Source organism: Teleopsis dalmanni, chromosome X, assembly GCF_002237135.1.
Source record: "Teleopsis dalmanni isolate 2A chromosome X, ASM223713v2, whole genome shotgun sequence".
NCBI classification, from domain to species: domain Eukaryota; kingdom Metazoa; phylum Arthropoda; class Insecta; order Diptera; family Diopsidae; genus Teleopsis; species Teleopsis dalmanni.
In genome coordinates, this window is record NC_051848.1 from 18,261,390 (window position 1) to 18,283,396 (window position 22,007).

At 33.5% G+C, this 22,007-nt stretch overlaps 1 protein-coding gene across 1 annotated transcript; it reads left to right on the plus strand.

Annotated features, from left to right (window-relative positions):
• Positions 1–4,662: 4,662 nt before the first annotated feature.
• On the plus strand, positions 4,663–5,832 carry LOC119689597. Its single transcript, XM_038104462.1, has 2 exons — positions 4,663–5,197; positions 5,252–5,832. Exons 1-2 carry the CDS (start codon positions 4,739–4,741, stop codon positions 5,546–5,548), a joined length of 756 nt encoding a protein of 251 aa, XP_037960390.1. The 5' UTR covers positions 4,663–4,738; the 3' UTR covers positions 5,549–5,832.
• Positions 5,833–22,007: the final 16,175 nt, after the last annotated feature.

The following is a 22,007-nucleotide window of genomic DNA, read 5'->3' on the forward strand; positions in this document are numbered from 1 at the left end:
TCTATTCTATTTCTATTCTATTTCTATTCTATTTCTATTCCTTCTGGGGTACCTATAAAATATTGACAAAATTCCTACATTTATTTATTTTGCTAGTTAGAAAGAAAGTTAGAAGTTAATGCACAATGCATTGAGCTTAAGTACATGTTTTTAAGCTAATTTTTAAGCTTTTGTCCTTATATATATATTTCTTCAGGTCATGTATATATGTTATATCATGTATTATATATTATACATTTTCTATTATTGTTTCTTATTATTACATGTTATATATTATTAATTATATATTGTATTTTATGTATTACATATTATGTATTATATTATATAATATATTTATCATATATTATATTATTGTTATCACATTATTCTCGAGTGCACCTGTGTTTTGTTTTGAATTCATCATGTTTTTTTCTGCAAGGAGTATTCCTGTGCTGGACCCATAACACTTTCATAATGATATAGTATGTCTTGAAAAAGAAGTTGGGCCGCAAGGATTTAACTTGGTTATATTTATCGCAGCTATATTTGTTTAAAATCATTATTATTGATTGATGTAGTATTATAACTATAGTTCTCTCTGAATTAATTATGTTAGAAGTTTGTTATATTATTAATATCAAATTATTGTTATTGTGACAAGTTTATTGATTCTACAGTTGTTAGCATGCAACTTTCAGAAAATCATCAAATTATTTTTATCCAGATTTCACGTACTTTAAGTCGTAAAGAGGTTAACACTCATTCACGTCTTTCGCATATTTCAATTGCAATAAATTTTTCGTTTCAATCATTTTTATGAAGGAGCCAAATAAAGTCTTTGAAGTTTGTTAATAGTAATAGTAAAAGGTAGCCTCATCATACGCTATATCCTATAAAAAATTGACGTATTCAAAACCTTTCATGTTCATCATTTGTTTTGGTTTGTTTGCCTAATTTTTGTGGTATTGCTTCACCTTTTCAATAAAATAGGACGTCTTGAAGTTGAAGTTGTCAAATCAACACGTAATTTCTCTTAAATAAGGCATTAGAACTACTTTAAGAAATGGTATTAGTTTTCTTCGCCTATTCAAAGTACTCGTACTTTCAAAAATTTGTTGTACGTACCTTATACTTCACAGAGTCACGTACTAACGTGACCCACATATCAAATTTCAAAATTACAATAAACTTTGGTGAAACTTGACAAAAACTTTTGGCCAAGGAAAAATGAAGCGCAAATTTGTATAAATTTTCGATAAATTACATCAAATCAAGCTGAAAACACTCGAAAGACCATATTAACCCAGAAATTGTAAATTAGATTTGCTTTGAAACAAACATACTTACTGGCCTTTTCCATGTACGGACACAGATACTCGAATACTCGAATATAAAGCGGCCATTTATTTACTCGTATTCGGCAGACATTCATAAAAATGTACTGAAAGGCAAAAACAAAAAAAAAATATTATCGAAATATCCTTCAGAAAGGCCCACACACCACACACAACACCTCTCCGTATTCCGGCAGTTGGCACGAACAGCGCGCTTGGACTACCTACGAATAGAGATGGTCAATCCGAAATTGTTGCCTTTTAGTTGGTGTTGATGGTGCCAAGTTTAAGTTCGGTTTCGGTGTGCACTTCTCGAGAATTTCTATTTTTCATGTGTTTTATTATTTTTGCTTTTGGCTCGACTTAGACCATGTCAAGCATAATAATCTCGAAAAAGTGTTCGCTTGCAAAATTTTTTTCCCATTCAATTCCCTACATCGCACAAATACAACTGCATATGTGCGAGTGTGGCGTTGACGTATACCCAAAGCATATTAATATAAACTAGATAAGGATATATACTCGTATGAGTGTATGTGTGAGTTGTGTATGTGTGAGTTATGTATGTTTTGTGTTTTTCCTGTATGGTCAACACAAGACCATGTTCAAAAGCGAAGTATCCGTTCAGCGAGAAAAAATTCACTTTGGCATGATATTTTAGGGAAAAGGCATAAAATGCCGGAAGCGGCATGCATTTCCTGCCAGAAAAGTGTAAGCACTTTACAGTTACTTTACAGTTACAATGCAAACGATATTTCGAAAGCCTGTTGGTATCGGAGTAGGAATTGAAACCGAAACTGGACAAGGACTGTAAAAAGTGGAATATGTAAATGCTGAGCGAAAAGGATTGTGAGCGACTGAGTCTTTAAAATTTTATTTTTCAATATTAATTTAGGTTAATTAATTCTTTTTATTTGTATAGACAAGAATATAATTCAAGAAATAAAAGCAGAGAAAGACTAAAGTTTTGCATATGTGAGAAATGTCAATGGAATACCATTCTATGAGAATGCAGTTTTTGCACAATTAGATGTCGTATTTTTGTTCCTATTATTATAAAATACTTTTGTTATCAGTATAGCGTAGGTGTCTCACAAAATCTCTTTATTTCAAATAGGTTCTGCGCTACTTATATTTAGTATATTGGTTTTTCTGTGCTCGTCTCTGAACCAATGCCCTTGAATGTTAGTCTAGTGTATCCAACAAGGTCTTTCTTCCTCATTCTTCACAGATATTGGATGTGAACTTGCAGTGGTTCAATACTTAAACTATTGTCTCACATCAAGTCACGTCCAGTTCACGTCTAGAATTAACCTTCTCAGGGACAACAGTTCCATGGCTGTGACTCTTCTAACAGCTGCAGGACTCGCAGAACTCGTTCTTTTTTAACTATCTCTCGACTTGCATAACAATTATGGCTTAGCAGCTTATTTTATGATATTTCTTTCCGCATTATTGTATAGTGGTGCTTAGATAACTATATGTTTTAACTTCTTCTAGTTAGACCAATAAGTAAAAGATGTTCATATGTTTTATCTATTGCACTGCGTCGCATTACCATTTTCGGGATTAATAGTCATAAAGTGCGGTTTCCAATTAGCTAACTGTATTTTGGAACTTTTGTATCTGATACCAGACTTAATATATAAAATAAAAATTTGGAGCTCCTCTATTACTGGTCTTTCAAAAATGTCTCAATAAAGATTAAATAAATTTATTCAAAAATTCTCTAAATTACATGGGTTAGAAGTTGACTAAATACGCTATCTATATAAAAAAACCCACAGTTATTCAATAAGATTATAAAAAAAAACCCGACTAGGCATTAATTCAGAACAGCCGTGATATTTTCCAAAGCAGATTAGAATATGATATATTATAATACTTATGCCTTTGTAGTACTCAATATGGTCTTAGAAATTTCTTGATATGAAACTTATATTCACACCAAAAGTAAAACAGTAGCGTATATGACATTTTTAGTTTTGAATATTCTGTGCCAATAAAAACAGATTGCCTATTTAGAAACATACTTTTAATTTGTTTTTTCGGATACGTTCCGGATTGAATCAGAAACTAGTTTCCGAGTTTGAAATGTGACAAATACAAATACATATGCAAATACATATGAAATTGTTTTACAATTTCTTGAGAGTACAGAAAATCACTTTGGTGATGATAATATGGTCAATAAACTCTATGTCAAGGAAGACATCGTCGTACATTTTAATTTTTAGTATTATTAATAGCCATATTAATAACCTTAAAATAACATTTGTTTACTCAATGATATTTTGAACTATTAAACTCTGCTTTAAACTATCTGGTATGCATCCAATTAAAAATTTATTAACATTCATTCATCTCCAGAACTCGCATGCCTATAAAATGGATCGAATTCTTGTTGTATGAATATGCTGCTCTTCAAAAAACGCGAATGATATTGTTAGAATGATGTAATGTCATAATTTGATGAAGTGGTTAAGTAGGAGAATCTTATTGTTATTTTATTTATTAAAAGTTTTGACGTGAAATCACCCAACAGTCGGTACTTTCGCCAGGGAAGTCCTATTGTATCAATTTCACTATTGATAACATAAAGCCCTTTAAAGTATTGTGAAGAGAGTCCAGACCTCAATCTGGAGACGAGCTCCTTATCTGTTCTGGTGACAGAACATACGAAACAAGTTTCTTCTGTGTGTTATTAACAGTCATGGACAGTCATAAAGAATATACATGCTAGTTTTCTCATCTTCAAGGCATAATCTTCCGGATTAGCAGATAGTTATAGATTATGAAGGTGACATTTCAGACCATAATGACCTGTAATAAAACTCATTAACAACCTTAAATTACATTTTGAGAATTTAAGAATGTTTTTGTAGGAGTACGATTTATCACTGCTTTGCTAAGTCCTGGTAAGTCTTCTCAGTACTCCAGTCGCATGTGATTTTCTCTCGTCTTGATAATTTGTTTTGTACTGGACCTGTTAAACCCACAAAAGGGGTTGAGGACCTGTAAAACCAGTTATTGATGCAGTTCTGTATTATTTTCAATATGTTGTATATTATTTTCAATAATATAGAACATCTGTAAATCTTCTATTTTACTGACAAGATATGCACAGTTCAAGGGAGATACATTTTTATTTCTATACTTACTATATGTCTACATTTTAAGCAATTTTTTTTCGAAAATCTCCGATACGTCTCCAGTTCTACAAATTTTACTGGTCCAAGTATGTATTGATGTTTTAAATTTTCATTGTCAAATTTTATAAAAGAGATCAGTAAAAAAATTAAAAAGTTCATTGAAAAAAATAATAGAAACCACATACAAAAAATTTCGATATAAAAATGGTAAAAAATTAATTTTTAGGTTTAGCGAAATTTCAGTTTTAAATTTTTCAAGAAAATAAATCGAAAATGGCTGGACTTATTCCATGCGCAAAGTCTGACACTCACTGTAAATTTGTTGGCAATCAGTTAGTTGAACCCGAAAAACTGGCTTTGTCATGTACTCAGCAGAATGCAAGCCTAGAACCAGTTTTTTCTGATATGATCGGAGAGTATCCAAACATTGATGTGGACTCTTCATTCAAAATGAAACATTCTGGTTTCTTTTATGAATCATGCGATGATTATCCGCAATCAGATCAAAACCAAAACACACCAAATACTAGTGAACATATACTTCAGCAATGTAGATCGTCAGCAACAGACATCGACGATTCTGACACGATAAAGCAATCAAATGTTGATTCCGACGATGAACTAAACTGCACTTCATATACTATTGTAAATAATGAATTCACTGACAATGAAAAGAACAAAACACACCTGTCTGCAATGAAAACTGATGATGTTCGAAATAGAAACAGGAAGGTAATTAATAAATATCTTCATACATCTTCTATTTATATTGATCATTTTATTTAGAATAATTATAAAGTGCCTGCCTTGTTACGACGACGAAGGGGCGTTTATAAACGTAAACGAATTAGAAGGCAAGTGATCGATCCCGTGGAACCCGCCGAGCAGATCAATAATTTTATTACCATAAGTTTCCCAAATATTGATCTTGAACGTACTTTTGGCACCGAGTCTTTGAATAAACATGTGGAAGACTTTGTAAAAGCGATACGCAGTAGAAGTCCTTGGGCAGATCAGCCTTTCCTGGAATCTTCGAAGCCGTGTCTTTACTGCAAACATTGTCATTACCAAACAAAGTTCTGACACTCTTCGTAGTATCAAACTTGTACCCATAGCAATACACCTCACCTCACCTTACACACTGAGGTGTATCCAGGGTATACATTTGTATACATTTCACAGATGGTGAAATGTATGTAAATGTGTACCCATGAGCAAATGGATTATTCTAGATAAACAGAGAGGAAGGGATCTTGCAATGAACAACCAGCACATGGGGACTGCAATCGGACGCACCATCTAGCCATAAACAGAAAATTGGTAGTTATTTGTTAAAATATGAAATTAAAAATGTATATTAAAAAAGAAAATGTTTTGTATATTGTCTAATATATGAATCTTATATGATAATTTATATAGTATACATAAATTAAATAATATATAGAATACGCATGTATTAAATTATTGCCAAATACACCACAAATACAGAAAATTAAATTTTTTTTAAATTCTCACAAAAGTACAACCTTCCTTCAGACGTTGATGACAGGGTAATAGCATATCATTTAGTCATGCGAGTATCTGTATAATATGGCGCTATATAACCTATAAACTGACAATCAGAAAGTCATGAAATTTTGAAATATATCTCCACAAATCACTTGGGCTTATCTACAGTATTGTTATATACCTATATATCAGACTGGTGAATTTCTCATAGAAATAGTTATTAACAAAACTAGATGTTTTGAATTGTAAATATATATATATATATATATATATATATATATATATATTGATGTAAGAGTTGCTATGTAGAACTAATGAAACTATGTGGGGTCTCAGTGGATAACCTAAGTTGATTGCCTTACATGGAAGTTTGAAGTTTAAATTAATTCTCTTAGCATTGTGGTCCCCAATGCTAATATAGAAAGCTGCTATACTCCATTCATTTTTTCCAATTTCAATTACTTTACGTCCCAACTTTTTGTTCTTGTTGCTCTGATCCATCGATGTTGTTGTGATAATTCTTAACGATTTCTTTTGTCATCGGCAAACAATAAAGACTGTAATAACTGCCACATGAGCAACAGTAACAGCGGCGGTAACAGTCGCAGCAACAGTGAAAGCAATCCTTGGTATTAATCTCTCAATAAATCAATCACAAAAAATTCATATTTCGAGAGTTCGAAAAGGACAAGGAACGGCGCTGCAGTAACGTGCCAAAAGTTAGTGCAAAAAATATTTGTTTTAGCGTTTTGTAAACTCTCATTCGTCTTTGTCAGCGAGTGTCACCACTCGGTGTTGTTATTGCTGTTCTTAACAGTTGAAACTGCCATTGCCGGTACTCTAGTAGCAAAGGAATTTGTGTTGCCTCTCCTAGCCTCATCCTCTTTTATACGCGCAGCTTACATTCGAAGTGCTGCCATCATTGACATCTTCAACGCTTTCACCTCTGTGATGACAAATCGCATCCAGCTGCTATGCAATGGAGAAAAAACACAACGAGGCAAGTGGGAAGTCTCGCTTGACACTTTTTCACCGCTTGGTACTGAAAGCACCAGGATAAAGCAATGATATATTTGAAAATTGCAGAGGAAAAAAATTATAAATAAATTGTAAACTGTTGTACATCAGAACGCATTACCACACATGCACAGAGATTTGAGTGCAGTGCGGCTGCCGGTAAAAAAAGATGAAGATCGATTTCCGTTCCATTTTTCTCACGTTACTTTCAAAATTTCATATTATTATTTTTTACCACCATTTCTTTCACAAATTCCTTCACATTCTTCACATAAAAGTTTCTGGCACATAAATAATTGTATTCAAGCATGTATGTCACTCCTGCTCACCTTAGCAGATTTGCGGAATGCAGGTGCATAACTCCGTTTACGGGGTTTTGTTATAAAATACACTTTTTCAATTTTATCCTCTGAAACTTTCATTCATGTAATAAACGAAAAAAGAATATTTCATAAAAGGCTATATTTTTAATATTATGATCAGTTTTCTGGATCATAATAGAACTACAACTTATATTTTGCTGGGGAAGTACGCGGACCAATCTAAATAAAACTCAAATGGTTAATTATTTCCTAATATCTATATTTGTATTTTGTTGGTGTCCAATTATGGCCGAGCTATTATTATGTGGCTATAAGTCATCGGGAGTTACCTCAAAACGATACCATAAGATATCAGGTGAAAAACACTTGAGTAATCTTGTATTTCACACCTAATGGCAAGGCCGAAACAATATATGAAAAATTGAAATGTCGTTCACTAGTGCAAGTTAGTTAATTTTTATATCGAAACCACAAAATATACAACAAACCAGTCTTCCACGCTGGAAGACCGTAAAGCATGAGATAAGACTGGAATAGACCTTCAGACGTAGCGCTACTGTTATATCGCATAGAACTATTATAGTGCAATCATATATCTGGTTTCCACCAAATGCATCATGGACATGGAGACGTGCAGATTTATCTTTAAACTGTGCAAAATCAGTTAAAAATTAATACAGCCTCCTTTAGAGTCTACAAAACTGGCAACTTTATTCTAAATTCATTTTTGCATAATTTTGTTTTTGGTAAAGCGTTGACCAGGCACCGAGCACCGAACACCGAATACCGAGCACAGGTACTACGGTTACGACCACGGCGACGCACTTCACCGGCAACAGCCATAAAAGTGCAACTGCAGCAGCAATTCCAACTGAGTTTGAAAATTGAAGTCCGGTAAGTGTGCAGTGGTTGGAGCAGCGAAAAATGCTTAACGTGGTCGGTTTTACCCACAGGACTTAGCCTTCGTGCTGCTTGGCAGGACGCGCCCTACAATTGGCAGGAATCAGGAAGTCAGAGCTATTCGCGGCCATATTTTTGTTAGAGTTTTCACGCGAACTTTATGTTGCATTTGCATTTGCATTTGCATTTGCATTTGCTCTAAATTTTTTTAGAATGTGTAATGAGTTTTTAATTAGGATTCTGTATATGTACTCCATATAAGTGCCGACGTGAAATATGCACAGATATCCGCTAAGCACTGTAACTTCACATATATTTATTTTAAAGTATTGTATATTATGTTGTGTTTTAATTTCAAAATATTTTTATTAGAGTTCCATGCGCTCAGTGATATGTATTTCGAGCGTCCAAGTTAACCGAGAAGTCAAAAATCGAAAACAAAATTTTCCTAAACAGAGAACTGCGAACTATCAGGAATTTTGCATTGAATGGGTCCGCATTATTGTAGTTTCAATGTGCGCAGCCGGTTTGCTTCATTATTCCGCTCACATGATACTATGATACTGGGTACAGCGGATACGATTGGTTGGTTCAGTGCGGATTGTTCAAAACATGTGGAACCATTGCATGATGAGTGCGAAGGGATGTGTTGGGTTCTATTTAATTGTGGTCCGTTGTAGTGAAAGTTTGTGGTTAGGTAAGTTGGTTATAAATAAAATTAATTTGAAGCATCCTTGCAGTACGAATGCATGCCATACGGTGAACTTGGGTAAATGTGAATGCATTCCAATTGTTGGATTGCGGGTAAACTGGTTAAAACAAAGTATTAGGAGTAAATTAATTTTCACATTCAGTAATGATAGCGGAAAAAAATTTGGAAATAAATTTCTTATAATTATTTTTTTTTTAATATATAAAATAATATTTTAACAGAATGCACACACAACAGAATTAGATATTTATATTAGATAAATTCTTACATAAAATAATTAATTAAGAAAGTGGTACTTTATTATCTTTTTTAGTAATACTTACTAAGTTTGTCATTAAAAACGCAAGTCTTCCCAGGCTGCGTTTAGTAGCCTTCTTTAATCAACCCGTTCACTGGGTTACAGTCGGCAGTTGGTTGTACTGAGTGTTTTTGTAATGACGATCACCTGGTCTTTCAAGCGAAGATGTGGACGTCCTCTACAACGTTTTCCAGCTGGGAGTACCGAATCGAAGCTCCAGTAACTCTTGGGTATTCCTGCTGTCCATTTTAGTGAGCTCCCAAGTATTGGTCTAGTTTAAGTATCTGACTTTAAAAAAAAAAATATATATTCTAAAATATTTTAATAAATAAAATTTTTTATTGGAACTATCAACTCGTTTCTGTTTTTGGTTTTTTTTTGTAGTAGGTGGAAAGCATCGAAAGCCACAGTGTGAGACTTGAACCCACTAACACCACTTCTTAGGAATGATGGGAATTCTCCCATTTCCATAGTATTAAGGAAACCTCACTCTAGTAATCAGATGTGAACAGAGAGATGTGAACATACGTAGCGAGCTAGGATCTCTTTTCTGTTTATAGGAATATAATTATTTTAGACTTTTGAAACTCTGATTTTAAGCTTTATCTTATAATAATCAAAAATCGCTAAAAACTTCAGCATATTCAGCATCTCAAGCATAGGACAAGTTTCACAATTATTATATTATTGATTTATTATCAATTCTCAATCCAGTTAATTAAATGTGAAAATGTGAAAATAACTAAACAACAACGCGTTTTGGAAGAATTGTTTACGGCGTTACCCCAAAACTAAACACATGCGTTATTATTCAATAAGGACTTGCCAAAATGGACTTGATCCAATTGTTTGCATACACAACATTAGTTGATTTTTTATGAACTTTTATGAATTTCTATTCATTTTGTTTGTGGAGTAAATAAGGCTTTTATAATAAATCGAATTTTCATTCAGCTTTTGCGCTTTAAAATAAAACAATTGCGACTGTTTGCGGAACACAATTAATTATTGACATAAGTCGCCTATTATGCACGGCTTTGTCCCTCGAACAATGGCTCGGCTTACTGTTCAAAAACACAGAATATCAGCTGCACAAAAAGCTAAAATTAAACATAAACAAAGTCAACATTATTTTATTGTGTAGTAGTGAGTACACAAAACACAAAACACAACACATCACACAATACACAATACACAATACACTGTAAACAAAAAATTGTTTACTTATTTATTTAGAATTGCAATTCTTGGTAATGCCTTGCGTATACGCAACATAATTACGAATTTATTATATTTGTTATTAAAAACGAAAAATTAATATATACTAGAAACTCATACAAAACAACAACAACAACAACAACAACAACAACAACAACTGCCATAACAAAATAATAACAAAAATCGATGGGTATAAATTTATGTAAATAATTAGTTACAATACATATGTACATAATACTTGAGAGCAGTACTTAGTGGGCCCACGTTTGGGATGAGGAGGTATATGAGTTCAGAAATGAAATTTTAGTTCATAAAAGTGAATTCACCACAAAAAAAAAAGGATTTTCAGTTACACAAATACTGAACAGACCAAAATATCATCCTGGCAGGGAAACTAAACAAATTATTTGGTTATAAGCTGAAAAAGCACATAAAACCTGAAACCGCAAAAATTTTGCGGCGATTGTAAACCATAAAATGGCCTAAATAACCTAAAAGTATGCAACGTTTTAATTTGATTCAGTTTTCATTTAATGCGATATTGGGAAAAACGGGAGAATTTTATGTGAAATAAATTAAATTGAAATTTATTGTGAGTCATAAATACTTCTAGGATGAAATAGAAATAGTTACACATACATAAACACACACGCACACTCAAGCAATTTGTGCCGGGAAATTGATCTTTCGTTCTTAAACGACCACAAAGACTTTGTCGGACGTACAACACGACCATAATATACTTGGGCATATGTCTATCCAGCACTTCGCAGAAATATGATTCACTTCCTACAACCAGATTAAAATGAATCAATTGAGAATTCCATATTTTTCTTGAGCAAACAGATATCGAATAAATACTATTTTCCCAAACTAAAAAAATTCTTTCACTTTTTTAAGAAAGCAATAAATCAAATGAAAAGTTTGAGCTGATCATCGCATCCTCAACACTGGTCGAGAAAGCTGCTATATGTGTTTGATAGAGCTCTCCCAAATGTAGCGATGTGACAACTGATTTTGATAAATTTCACTACTTTAAGTACTTTTTTCCACTACTCTATATGACTTAGTTATATATGGCAATAGAATTTAGCTCCCGAGATATCGAGCCTTAAGCGTGCATGCTAACAAGCTTTGTATGTTGAATGGACTAACAAGAAAAGTAGCAATAACGGCAATAAACAATAAATAGCGCCATCTAGTGCTATGCAAGCTTCACTAAGTTTAAAGTTTAAAGCCCGACATAGTTAAAATTAAATATTGCGATTTAACATCGAGTAGAAGAAATTGCTCAGAATATTGAAATTCACCAAAACCCATTGTCAAAATGCGGACCTTGAAAATCAGAACAGTAGGATTGAATATTTTTTTTAACTCAAGAAAATTAAAAAGCTTTTATGGAGCCACAGCAATTAGAAGGCAAACTTATTATTTCAAAGCTCATTTCATGACCTTGTCTAATCCCGTACAATTTATCTTCTCACTGCCATAGTTTGATTTTTTGATAATAATTTACGGGTAACCACTCGTAAATACCACTCCAAGATTCGGGAGGAGCTTATTAAGTTCATTTTGCGTACCGGCACAGTTAATTCCAGTGTTTTGAAGCTGAGGTACTAAGTCATTCTGCAGGAAGTCATTCTGTAAGGATTTCTGTTGGGACTTAGTCTGTAGAAAGCTTTTCTTGCTAAGTTTGTTCCGTAATCTATATAAAGATGCACTTTTCTATAGGAGATCGGTTTAATTGTTGTATTTTAGAAACCAAATTCTTTGCTCTTTAACATTTTTTTATGTTAAAATATCTTTTAATATTGTAGGTATATGAAAAATTTCTCTATTTTTAATGAAGAAGAATACTTTGCGGTATCGTTTTTGTCGACTGAAGTAACAGTTCCTCTTGAATATTGATGTGGGAGTGGACGTTGTTATAATTGCTGTCGAGTCTAATGGTTCTTACGGGCTTAACTGAAGTTATTTCACGCCTTTAATGAAACTCTTCTTAATGCGCCCTCTTCGTACTCGTATTTGTGGCAGCCTTTTGCAGCACTTCCGGAGCAAATCAACACTTACATCATTGCAGGTAACAAGACAACAACAGCTACCAATACAACAGCTTTCACTTAACTTGGCTGCACCCCACCCCTTACGGGTCCCAAACCTGCATAAAACTTCATTAGGCTGTTTCGAAGGCGTGCAATGGTGACGTTACAAGTTGCACGTTGCACGTCGCACGTTGCACGTCGCACGTTGCACATCGCATGTCGGCCAAGGCAGTATCTATTTGCTAGCAAGCAGGAATTGTTCGAGTGCATTAGCGTTACGTTGGCAACACTGTTGTGGGTGTTGCAATTCTTTTACGCTAACTGCATTTGTAATTGAAACTTTATGTTGCATTACTGTTGCTGGTATTGCCGGTGTTGCCGGTGTTGCTGTTGGTGCTCTAGTATAGCTTTTGGCACATATGCCATGAATCAAGTAGGCAGTCGACAGTCGGCAGTCGACAGCCGGCAGATAGCAAATAGCAAATAGTAGGAACCGAGAGGAAAGCTGAACGGTGTGCGCTACTTTAGCTTCATATATGTGTAGACATGGGTGTAATATAAAAGGGAAACGGAAGTGCTTATTTCTGTCATTCCTGTGGTAATTCGATGCTTTTCTGCTGTCGTTAAGAAAGTTTAATTAATTTTCCTGCTTACAGGTTGAACGCAACCGTTTGAAGTGGATTTTAAGAATTTTTTTCCCTTATTCGAATTTCGTCTTTGCTTTCGCCACGCTTCATGTATCAAAGATAAGCAGAAGAATGTTTGAAAAGTTATTTTTTGTGAAACTTCAGAATGTGTGATTACCTATTTTACAATGCAGTAGAATTACTGAAATATACTTGCATATAAAATTAAAATATTTAGATAATTAACATATGAGCAGTAAATGCAATAGATTTCATACTACAAGATACTACATTTCATACATGATCTAATATTAAAGTGATTTAGTATTAACAATTCAAATAAGTAATGCTTCCTGTGGTACCACAATGGGCCATCCGTTGAGCTTAAGTGGGCTTTTTGGGTTACAAGCCCGCCACTCCAACCTACCTTACTAGTGCTTCTAACATAGTTTCCATAATTATTACAAAGAGAGCTATACCGCTGCTATGCAATTTTAAGAACTTTTACACTTTCTTTAGGGTCTTAAAGTAATTTTCTCAACCCAACCCATTCAAGAAATTGTATTATTTGTACTATTTTACTGAGGCTATGTTTATTATTGGATATAATAATTCAATTATAAATTTTTTTAAATTACGTCAGTAACAACTTTTTGTTTATGGAACTTATAAGGCTTTATCTTGAACTCGTTCTTAGGCATTCGTTGCAAGACCGAATATATTGAATTCTGTTGAGCAAACCATGGTTGGAGACACAAAAAAGGGGTATCTCTCATCGTAATATATGAATTTCATCACGAAAAAATTTTTCATTATTTTCAAGAAGCAATGCTTACTATCTTCACTTTGACAATACTACAGTATTTCAGCGTTGGTTGCAGTTTGATGGAACCACACTACATATACCACATCATAGAAGATGTATTCCTAAAATGTAAGCCTAAGTAGTATAACTTTCATTTATTTATCTTTAAGTAGTGTTTACTCTTCGAGTCATAAACTTACCGAAACTTGCTTTTGTTATTTCCCATTAACCGTTACACATTAAACTATATTCCACTTTTGTTCAAAGCATCGTTCTTTAAGATATCTTTAGTTCTACATGTTGCCGAGTATTTGCTTGGTTCTATGTTAGTACTGTTTATGGAACATTATTATTTGGTTTCCGTAGTTGATGTCTGAATTTGTACTTATCTGAATTGTCATTCATCATTCGGCATAGGTATTCTCGTAGGCTCATAGAGTCCATGAGTTATAGACTTTAATGTCATCCTAACTATGCATCTACGCAATAAGTAAAATGCAGTAAGAGGCTTAACGCTCCAATGTTAGAAGGTGACTTTTATATTAGAAGGTGATCATTAAATATTTTCCATAATGAAATTTAAAAGAAATATGGAATTATCTTTAAAATTCTTATCCACCCGACAGATTAAATATCTTTTCCATATTTCTTTTTCTTGGCTTTGTGTTCTTTTCTTTTTGTGATATTCAAATCCTTATCTTTCGGGTTTTTTTCTTATCATCATTATGCTGTTGCACGTCTGTTCCAGTTGGTTCGTTGGTCGTTGGCTGGCGCTGTTCTAAAATATTGATTGCTGTGTCGGTAGCTAAGTGCCGCCGTCTAAGTTGCAACTCTTCAGCTTTTCATGCCACTTACATAGTTTGTTGGCATTGTCAAAAGTTGGTTGCACTTTGCTTTTATTTTATCCTTTAAAGGACTTTCCCAGCAACTCAAAGGGAACTTTTTTTTTAGATTACTTTTTTTTGAGATAGTAATTTTTCAGTAGCTGCTATTGCGGTTTTATCTGTTAGCAGGTATAACCCGATGTTGGCATTTATTTTCGCCCATTGACAGTTCTTAAGCCTTTTCCCAGCCGATTTTTTTAGACATTTATTCATTTTGTTGATTTTTGTTTTTTTTTGTTTTTTTTCTTACTTCGTGAACGTCGTGTTTGCAACTATACTTTTTCCTTCTCTTTCTCCTTCTGTCCTTCTATTTCTTCTCCACTTTTCTTACTTAAGTTCAATGTTGCTTGTTGGATTTCCTGTTATGTTTATTATAATTTTTCTCACTTGCATATTATGATTGTCTTTCAATTTGATTTATTAATATTTCATTTTATTTTATTTCATTTTATTTCATTTTATTTTATTTTATTTTATTTTAAAATTTTATTTTTGCTTATTGTATTCGTTTGTCAAAGTGTCAGTCTTGGATACGTGTTTTTGCTGGCAAAATCTGGCATTTCGAGGAAGGGTTTTGTGCAGTTAACGTTGAAAGTTCTTGAAAGTTAATTATTCTTCAAGGGTTAAATGCAGTCTTAAGTATTTTCGAGTAATGTATTATAAATTTTTATTTATTTATTCGAAAACAGTCAAAACATTTTTTACCTAATAATATATCTGCTTGTTGCATCTACTACGTGATCACATATATGGTATAGCAGCTGAATATGAGATTATATTTGAGTTGGTTTCAAAATATATTTTAAAAGTATTGTTTATGCACTTTATAAGAATTGAACCTGCTAGCGTGAACACAGTTGTAATTTTTTCTGAAGGCAGGTACTTGGCTTCAACGATGCTACTATATTAGCAACAACATCTCGACGAATGATGATGACGAATGTCAACATGTTTAATGCGTTTATGAAGAACAGGATTTTTCGCCAACTTATCTCCAACAACTTACCTTGGTTCTCATTATAAATTACTGTGGCGTCTTTTTGTCTCAAAACTGGAACGAGAAAACGGCGAATGTGAATGACTGTCTTCACCTTGTCAAATGAGTTCATGTATTCTGCCTCTGTACTAGACATTGCAACCGTTCGTTGCTTTCATGATTCCCAACTCACAGCTCCATTGGCCAGTAGAAAAACATATCCAGTATGGGGTCTTTGGTCATCAATAGAAGCGCACCAATCTGCATCAGCACATGCAATAAGACGCTTGTTTGATACACTGAACCATAGTTTACTATATCCTTTAGATATCGTAGCACCATTTTGGCCGCTATCTAATGTTACTTACCAAAATTTGCATTAGATTGACCCCATACGCTCACAACATAAGCAATGATTGGCCTTCTCTGTAAACTAACGGCATTAAGTTTTCTTTGTTATATATTTTATATTTTAAGTTGAATACATTCGTCGAAATTGTAATGGTTGACCCAATTGATTTATAAGTTATTATATTGCTAACTTCATATTGCTAACAAATCGTAACTCTTTATGCTTTTCCCTCCCCGCAATAAACCCGCGCCCTACACCATTCCGCAACTCATTTCAATTGAATGTATAGCTACAGTTTCCCGTTCCGTTACATATTTTTTCGGGCAACGAAATTTTAACCGGTTTAACTAGTGGAACCCTTATGCCCGACCTTAATTCTAAAATATTATTTCCTGTATTTATTGATTGATTTTTGCTTTTAGTATTTATCTTTGCTCTGAACTCCACTTTAGCCGACTTGACTTCCTTCCGCATTTTCATTTCCATTTCCAGACCAGAGCGCCTGCAACACACAAAAATGTGTTTGAAACCATTTTTTATAATTGAATGTCCTGTCTGTTCGATTTACATGCGAAAATGACAGCATTTCATGTGCTGATGCGTACCGCCTGGCATCCGCAACGTACATTATTTGTGATCTGAATGTCTGTACGTCTGAGCGCAACGGCAGACATAGCAGAGCAGCACATAACCTAAAATTATAATGCTCTGTTTGGATATAATTTAATGAGTGGCAAACATAATCCACTTATGTGGTTTTTATGGTTAGTTAAGTTTTCTCTTTGATAAAACGATACATTTCTGCTACAACGGAATTTTGCATGTCCTTTCGCCATAGTTTTTTATTGTTTTTTTTTTGTTTCTTTTTTGTTTCTTTTTTTCTTTTTTATGGATTTTACTTGACGTTTGTATTAAATTTGGTCAAATTGTGAAAAAAAAATTTTTTAAGCCCTTTATAGTTTCACCAATTTAAGATAATAAATTTGTGGTTCTCTATGCATGGTTGAACTAATACTCGTATATACCTATCCAAGATATGAAAAGGACATCTTTATCTTGAGAAAAAGTATTTCAAATTAATTCTATTAAGTTCACATAAAGTTTTCACTAAAATAACAATTGTGTCCGATTTTTCCAAAGATTACTTTCAGAGTAACGTAAGCTAGAAGCTTTGCTATAAAAATATTGAATGCCCTGAGAGTACACCAGTTATCGTATAGAGTAGAGAAGTAAATAAACAGGAATTTGATGTAAAAAAATATATTAAATTTTATTTATTATTATATTCACATATTTGATATAGAGCACATGTGTAAAATTTTTGAAAATATGATTTTAGTAACTATTATCATTAAAAACGAATTTGCCTTAGTAAGTTTGGTCAAATATAAAACTACACTTACCAGTAAATCATCGAAGTAATAACCTCCATACGAAAGTAAAGGCTAACTAAACAGTAACTCCAGATTGAAAATACAGAGAGGATCTAATAGGTTTTTCAATTAGTTTGCATAGCGACATCTATTCGTCAATAGTGAAACTAAAGTTTCAAAACTATATTAATGGAATAACAGTGTATATTGCTATGTCAATTTAGTTTCTCTTTACAGTTTTTTGAAGTTAATGTGGCAGTGTATTTTTTAACTATGAAAAAACTCAACTTCGATGCAACACACGGTGATTTAAGGGTACTACAAAATCGCATCGAACTAATAAATTTTATACGTGAATCAATTTTTGGGTTTCCTTAAAACTCGTCAAACAAACTTTGGAATTGATTCACGCGAAAACTCTCAAAAACTGCATCTACACTAGAGACTGCTTCTTAAATATAATATGAAGGTGGGGTTAGGTTAAAGTGATGGCCTTGTGCCCAAAGCCAACTTGAGCTTAAATAATGTTTCGTTGTAGCATCACTGACTAGCGTTACTCATACGTAGAGGAGAGGTCAGCGCACAAGCAAAGTTGAAAGGCACGACTCTCCCATTTAAGCAAAAGTGCTAGTCCCTAATTTTGCGGGATGACAACTCGTTCAGGTTGGAAAGGAAAGAGACTTCGAAGATTTTGGATCTTCTTTTAACCAATGATGGACACTGAAACATGAGGTGGACAACAGTTTTCCCCTCATACGCATAGCCACAACTACGAAAAAAATCATTGTAGGGTGGACTCCGTATCATAACATGTCTTCCTAGTATGCACCGATTCCGTAGTGATGAGTGGCATCATTCCTGTATTTACACACTGCGATTTCCTCTCGCTCAAATCTTTCTTGATCTCATTTCTTCCTTATATCTAGATATTGTTTACGCACAGTTCACGTTGTGGTTTCTTTAGGGGAACTGTGCAAAACCAAGAACATTTTCCATAGTTGTTCGTAGGGTGTGAGAGATTGTCTACCGTCATTATCGGAACGGGTGGATTGTTTGTAACATTGGCTAGAGAGTGAACACCAAAGACTTAACAGCTTACAGACGTCAATATTTTCTATATTCGGGAGCGTACATTGTTGGCGGTACTAAACTGCATGTGTAATTTGGTTGCTATAATGTGATGGCCAAAGTCGATACTTGAAGTACAGAATGAACATACGTTCAGCACAGTTGAAGCATGAAATGATTAAGTCATGATTGATCATGAAATGATTAATCTGGTTTGGTGTTGATTGTTCTTCAGATAACTACTTTGCGCTATGAATATCGTAATGTGGGAATTTGGTACTACATACTACTATGTTTCGCACCCCAGTGAACTGAATCAACCTCAGACCTTTGGTGGTGATTGATTCATGGAGGCTGAATTTTTCGGCGATTTCACCAAAGATTACTTCTTTTATAGCAAGCCATTTGTTCACGGGTGTGAATCGCTGGATTAATTTTGACAGTCTCTTGTTTACCACAAAGTCACATCTGTGATGACAGCTGTGGAAGACATCTCAGTTTAATCTTTTAGAGCAGCTTTGTCCTGTTCATCGCATTTCCTAGATATTTATGACGTCAGCAATACATTGATTGAGGTCTTCTGCCAGTTGGATAGCGGCATCTTCCCTATAGAGGATCGTGACATTCCATGTGCATATCCGTAAAACCTTGTCCTTTAAGCATTTGCATTGGTCGACTTCCAGTTCCGAGGCATTTTTGCGCCGTTCATTGGTGGCTCTATTTATGTGACGGGTGTAAAACCGTGTGCAAAACCGAAATACAAAATCCTGGGGATCGAATTCGTTGTGCGCACTATTAGTTCATTATCCATCGGATGCCAGGTAACTATCCAAAGGAACCTTGTGAAGGATGTGCGACAATTTGGATTAAGGACCAAAAGGATTGCGTTGATATTTTTCATGTTAGATGCAAAAAACGACACGTTGTTTCCAAGAATATGTATTTTGATAAGCTAGAATTTACATTCCTTTACATTTGTAGTTTTCTTGAACCTGTAGACTTGTGTCAGCACCATAACTTGCCCACAAGATATGACATATCTTTTCACACAGCTCTTTACTGTAAGAGAAAGAGGTGTGTGTAGTAGGTGGTAAAAATTTTGAAGGAAAATACAGTATGATGTGGACGAAGAACCTTGTACATAATTTTTTAATACAAAACCTCGAGAATTTATTTCTCTTTCAAATCCAAATACCTAATTTATTATACATGAATTTCTAAAGTCGCGGCCCTATACTGGGCACAGCTTGTTAAAAATGAGTGCAAAACAAGGCAAGTACATTTATTTCAAGTTTTAGCGAAAAGTTTACTTGAAAATTGTCTTCATATATCATATATTTCGCCACTGGGGCGCAATTATTTATTTACATAATTTTACACAGAGAAGAATTCTTAGTCGAAACTAACCAAGTCAGTGTCGGAAACAAATGAGTTTTGTTGCTTAAAATTTGCTTAGAGAAAACGTTGGCTGTTTACGTGAAGGCTAAGCCAAGCAGAAAACTCCAAAAAGGACCTTCCGCGTAATAGGAACACAATATGAAAATTTCGAAGAGCAAGTGTTATGTGTACCACTGCTCCCACTGGGGAGCATTTAAATATTTTCGCTTTTAAACTCCAAATTCTGTTTAAATTGGACTCATTTTTAAGCAATTTTTAATGCACAATAATCAGACGGCAGACTTGGGATAAGTTGATGTATTTAATATTTAAAAAGTGTGGCCACTTAAAGCCGTTCGTTGCTGGATATGAATATTCAATTTAATTTAAGTGCCTTTGAACAATAATTTTTTTGAATAAACATGAAGAAAACACTGGTTTTAATTACTCTGAAATTGAGTGAAAGTAATTCCATATTTTTAAAATTTAAAGTGATATTCAAACAAATTTTAATTCAAGTACATATCAATTAAAAATTGTCACAATGAAACGTCTCCCTAGTTAATATCGAAAAATATTGTTATATACCAAAACCTTTATATATAAAAAACTAGTTATTGCGTGATTATTGACCGGTCACTGTAGATTCGACCCAACTCAGACTGCGGATACTGTAGAGAAGAGAGATAAACTGCATATAACGTGTTCAGAGGGTGCCCGGCACTAATGCACAAGCGGAAGGAACACCTAGAAGGGTATTTCATGGATCATAAAGATTCTAGACTAGCAAAAATAGGCTCTATACTGTCTTTCATCAAGAAAATCGGACTTAAAAAAACACTCTAATATGTCTAAAGCGCGCAATAGTTCTTTTACGTCGCAGTAAGCTATTCCATTTCTCAATAATAATAATAATATAAAAGATTTATGACAAGTACTTAACATCTTTTAAGTTCTTTAAATAAAAAAAAGTTCTTCTTTAAAAACAAATTTAGTAAATAAGTTTAAAAAAATAATTGAAATTATCTCTAACCGATTTATTATGGCTGACTAAAAGTTTACTTGATTACCCACATACTCATGTCCAGTTATCTTCATTGTCTTCAGTTTTTTTTTATTTTATCTTTATCTTCTCCGCCAAAGAATTCTTTTTGATCCCGAGACAATTTTTAATATGAGGGGCTCCAATAAGTGTTAGATTTAAATAATAATAAAGCTACAGAAACTACAGTAGTCCCATTTTCTATATATCATTTCATATGATATATATATATATATATATATATATATATGGCACTATCGTAGCCTTGCCAGTAAACCTATTAATATTTATTATTTTTAAGCTCAAGAAATTTGATAATTTCATCCGCCAAATCCCTCTCAGTAAAATTAATAGCAAGTGAATATTTCACTTTTTCAGACCATTTAGTAAAACGTTGAAATATACTATCCATCGCCTCAGTAATAGCATCAGAACCAGGTATTGCTCTAAATATATACAGCACGGTGAACATAATGCTTTTGAAAATTTGGAAAAACTTTCAAGCTGCTTCTTCCTGTTTTTGACATCGTTAGTTTAATAATGAGATCTTTGTGTTATTCTTTGACTCAATATTCAAAATTTTTATGTTTACTTGCTGCTTTGCATTCATCATCTTACCAACCAGACTTTTTTGTGGCAGCATTCTTCAATCATATATATGTTATTTTTTTTCTGTCATCGAGTTTTTAGAGACTGATTCCTAATCTATAATTAATACCTTTGCAGATGATTTATTCAGTAATGATGTCACAACTAATTGTTTTGATGATATGTTATGAAGACATATACCATAAAGTATCTGTTCTACTATTCCTGTACTGATTTTTCTTGTATTGACTTCTATATAAGCTGATAATGTGCCCAGACTTTGAAGAGATTTTTGACTTTAATTGATTTCATTGCTGAATATGTTAAAGAAATAAAAAAATAAGCGATACCCTATTCCTGCGAAATTCAAGCAGTCCATTTGCTCTATTGAAGAAAACAATACTAAAGTAATATCACAACCTATCTAATCGT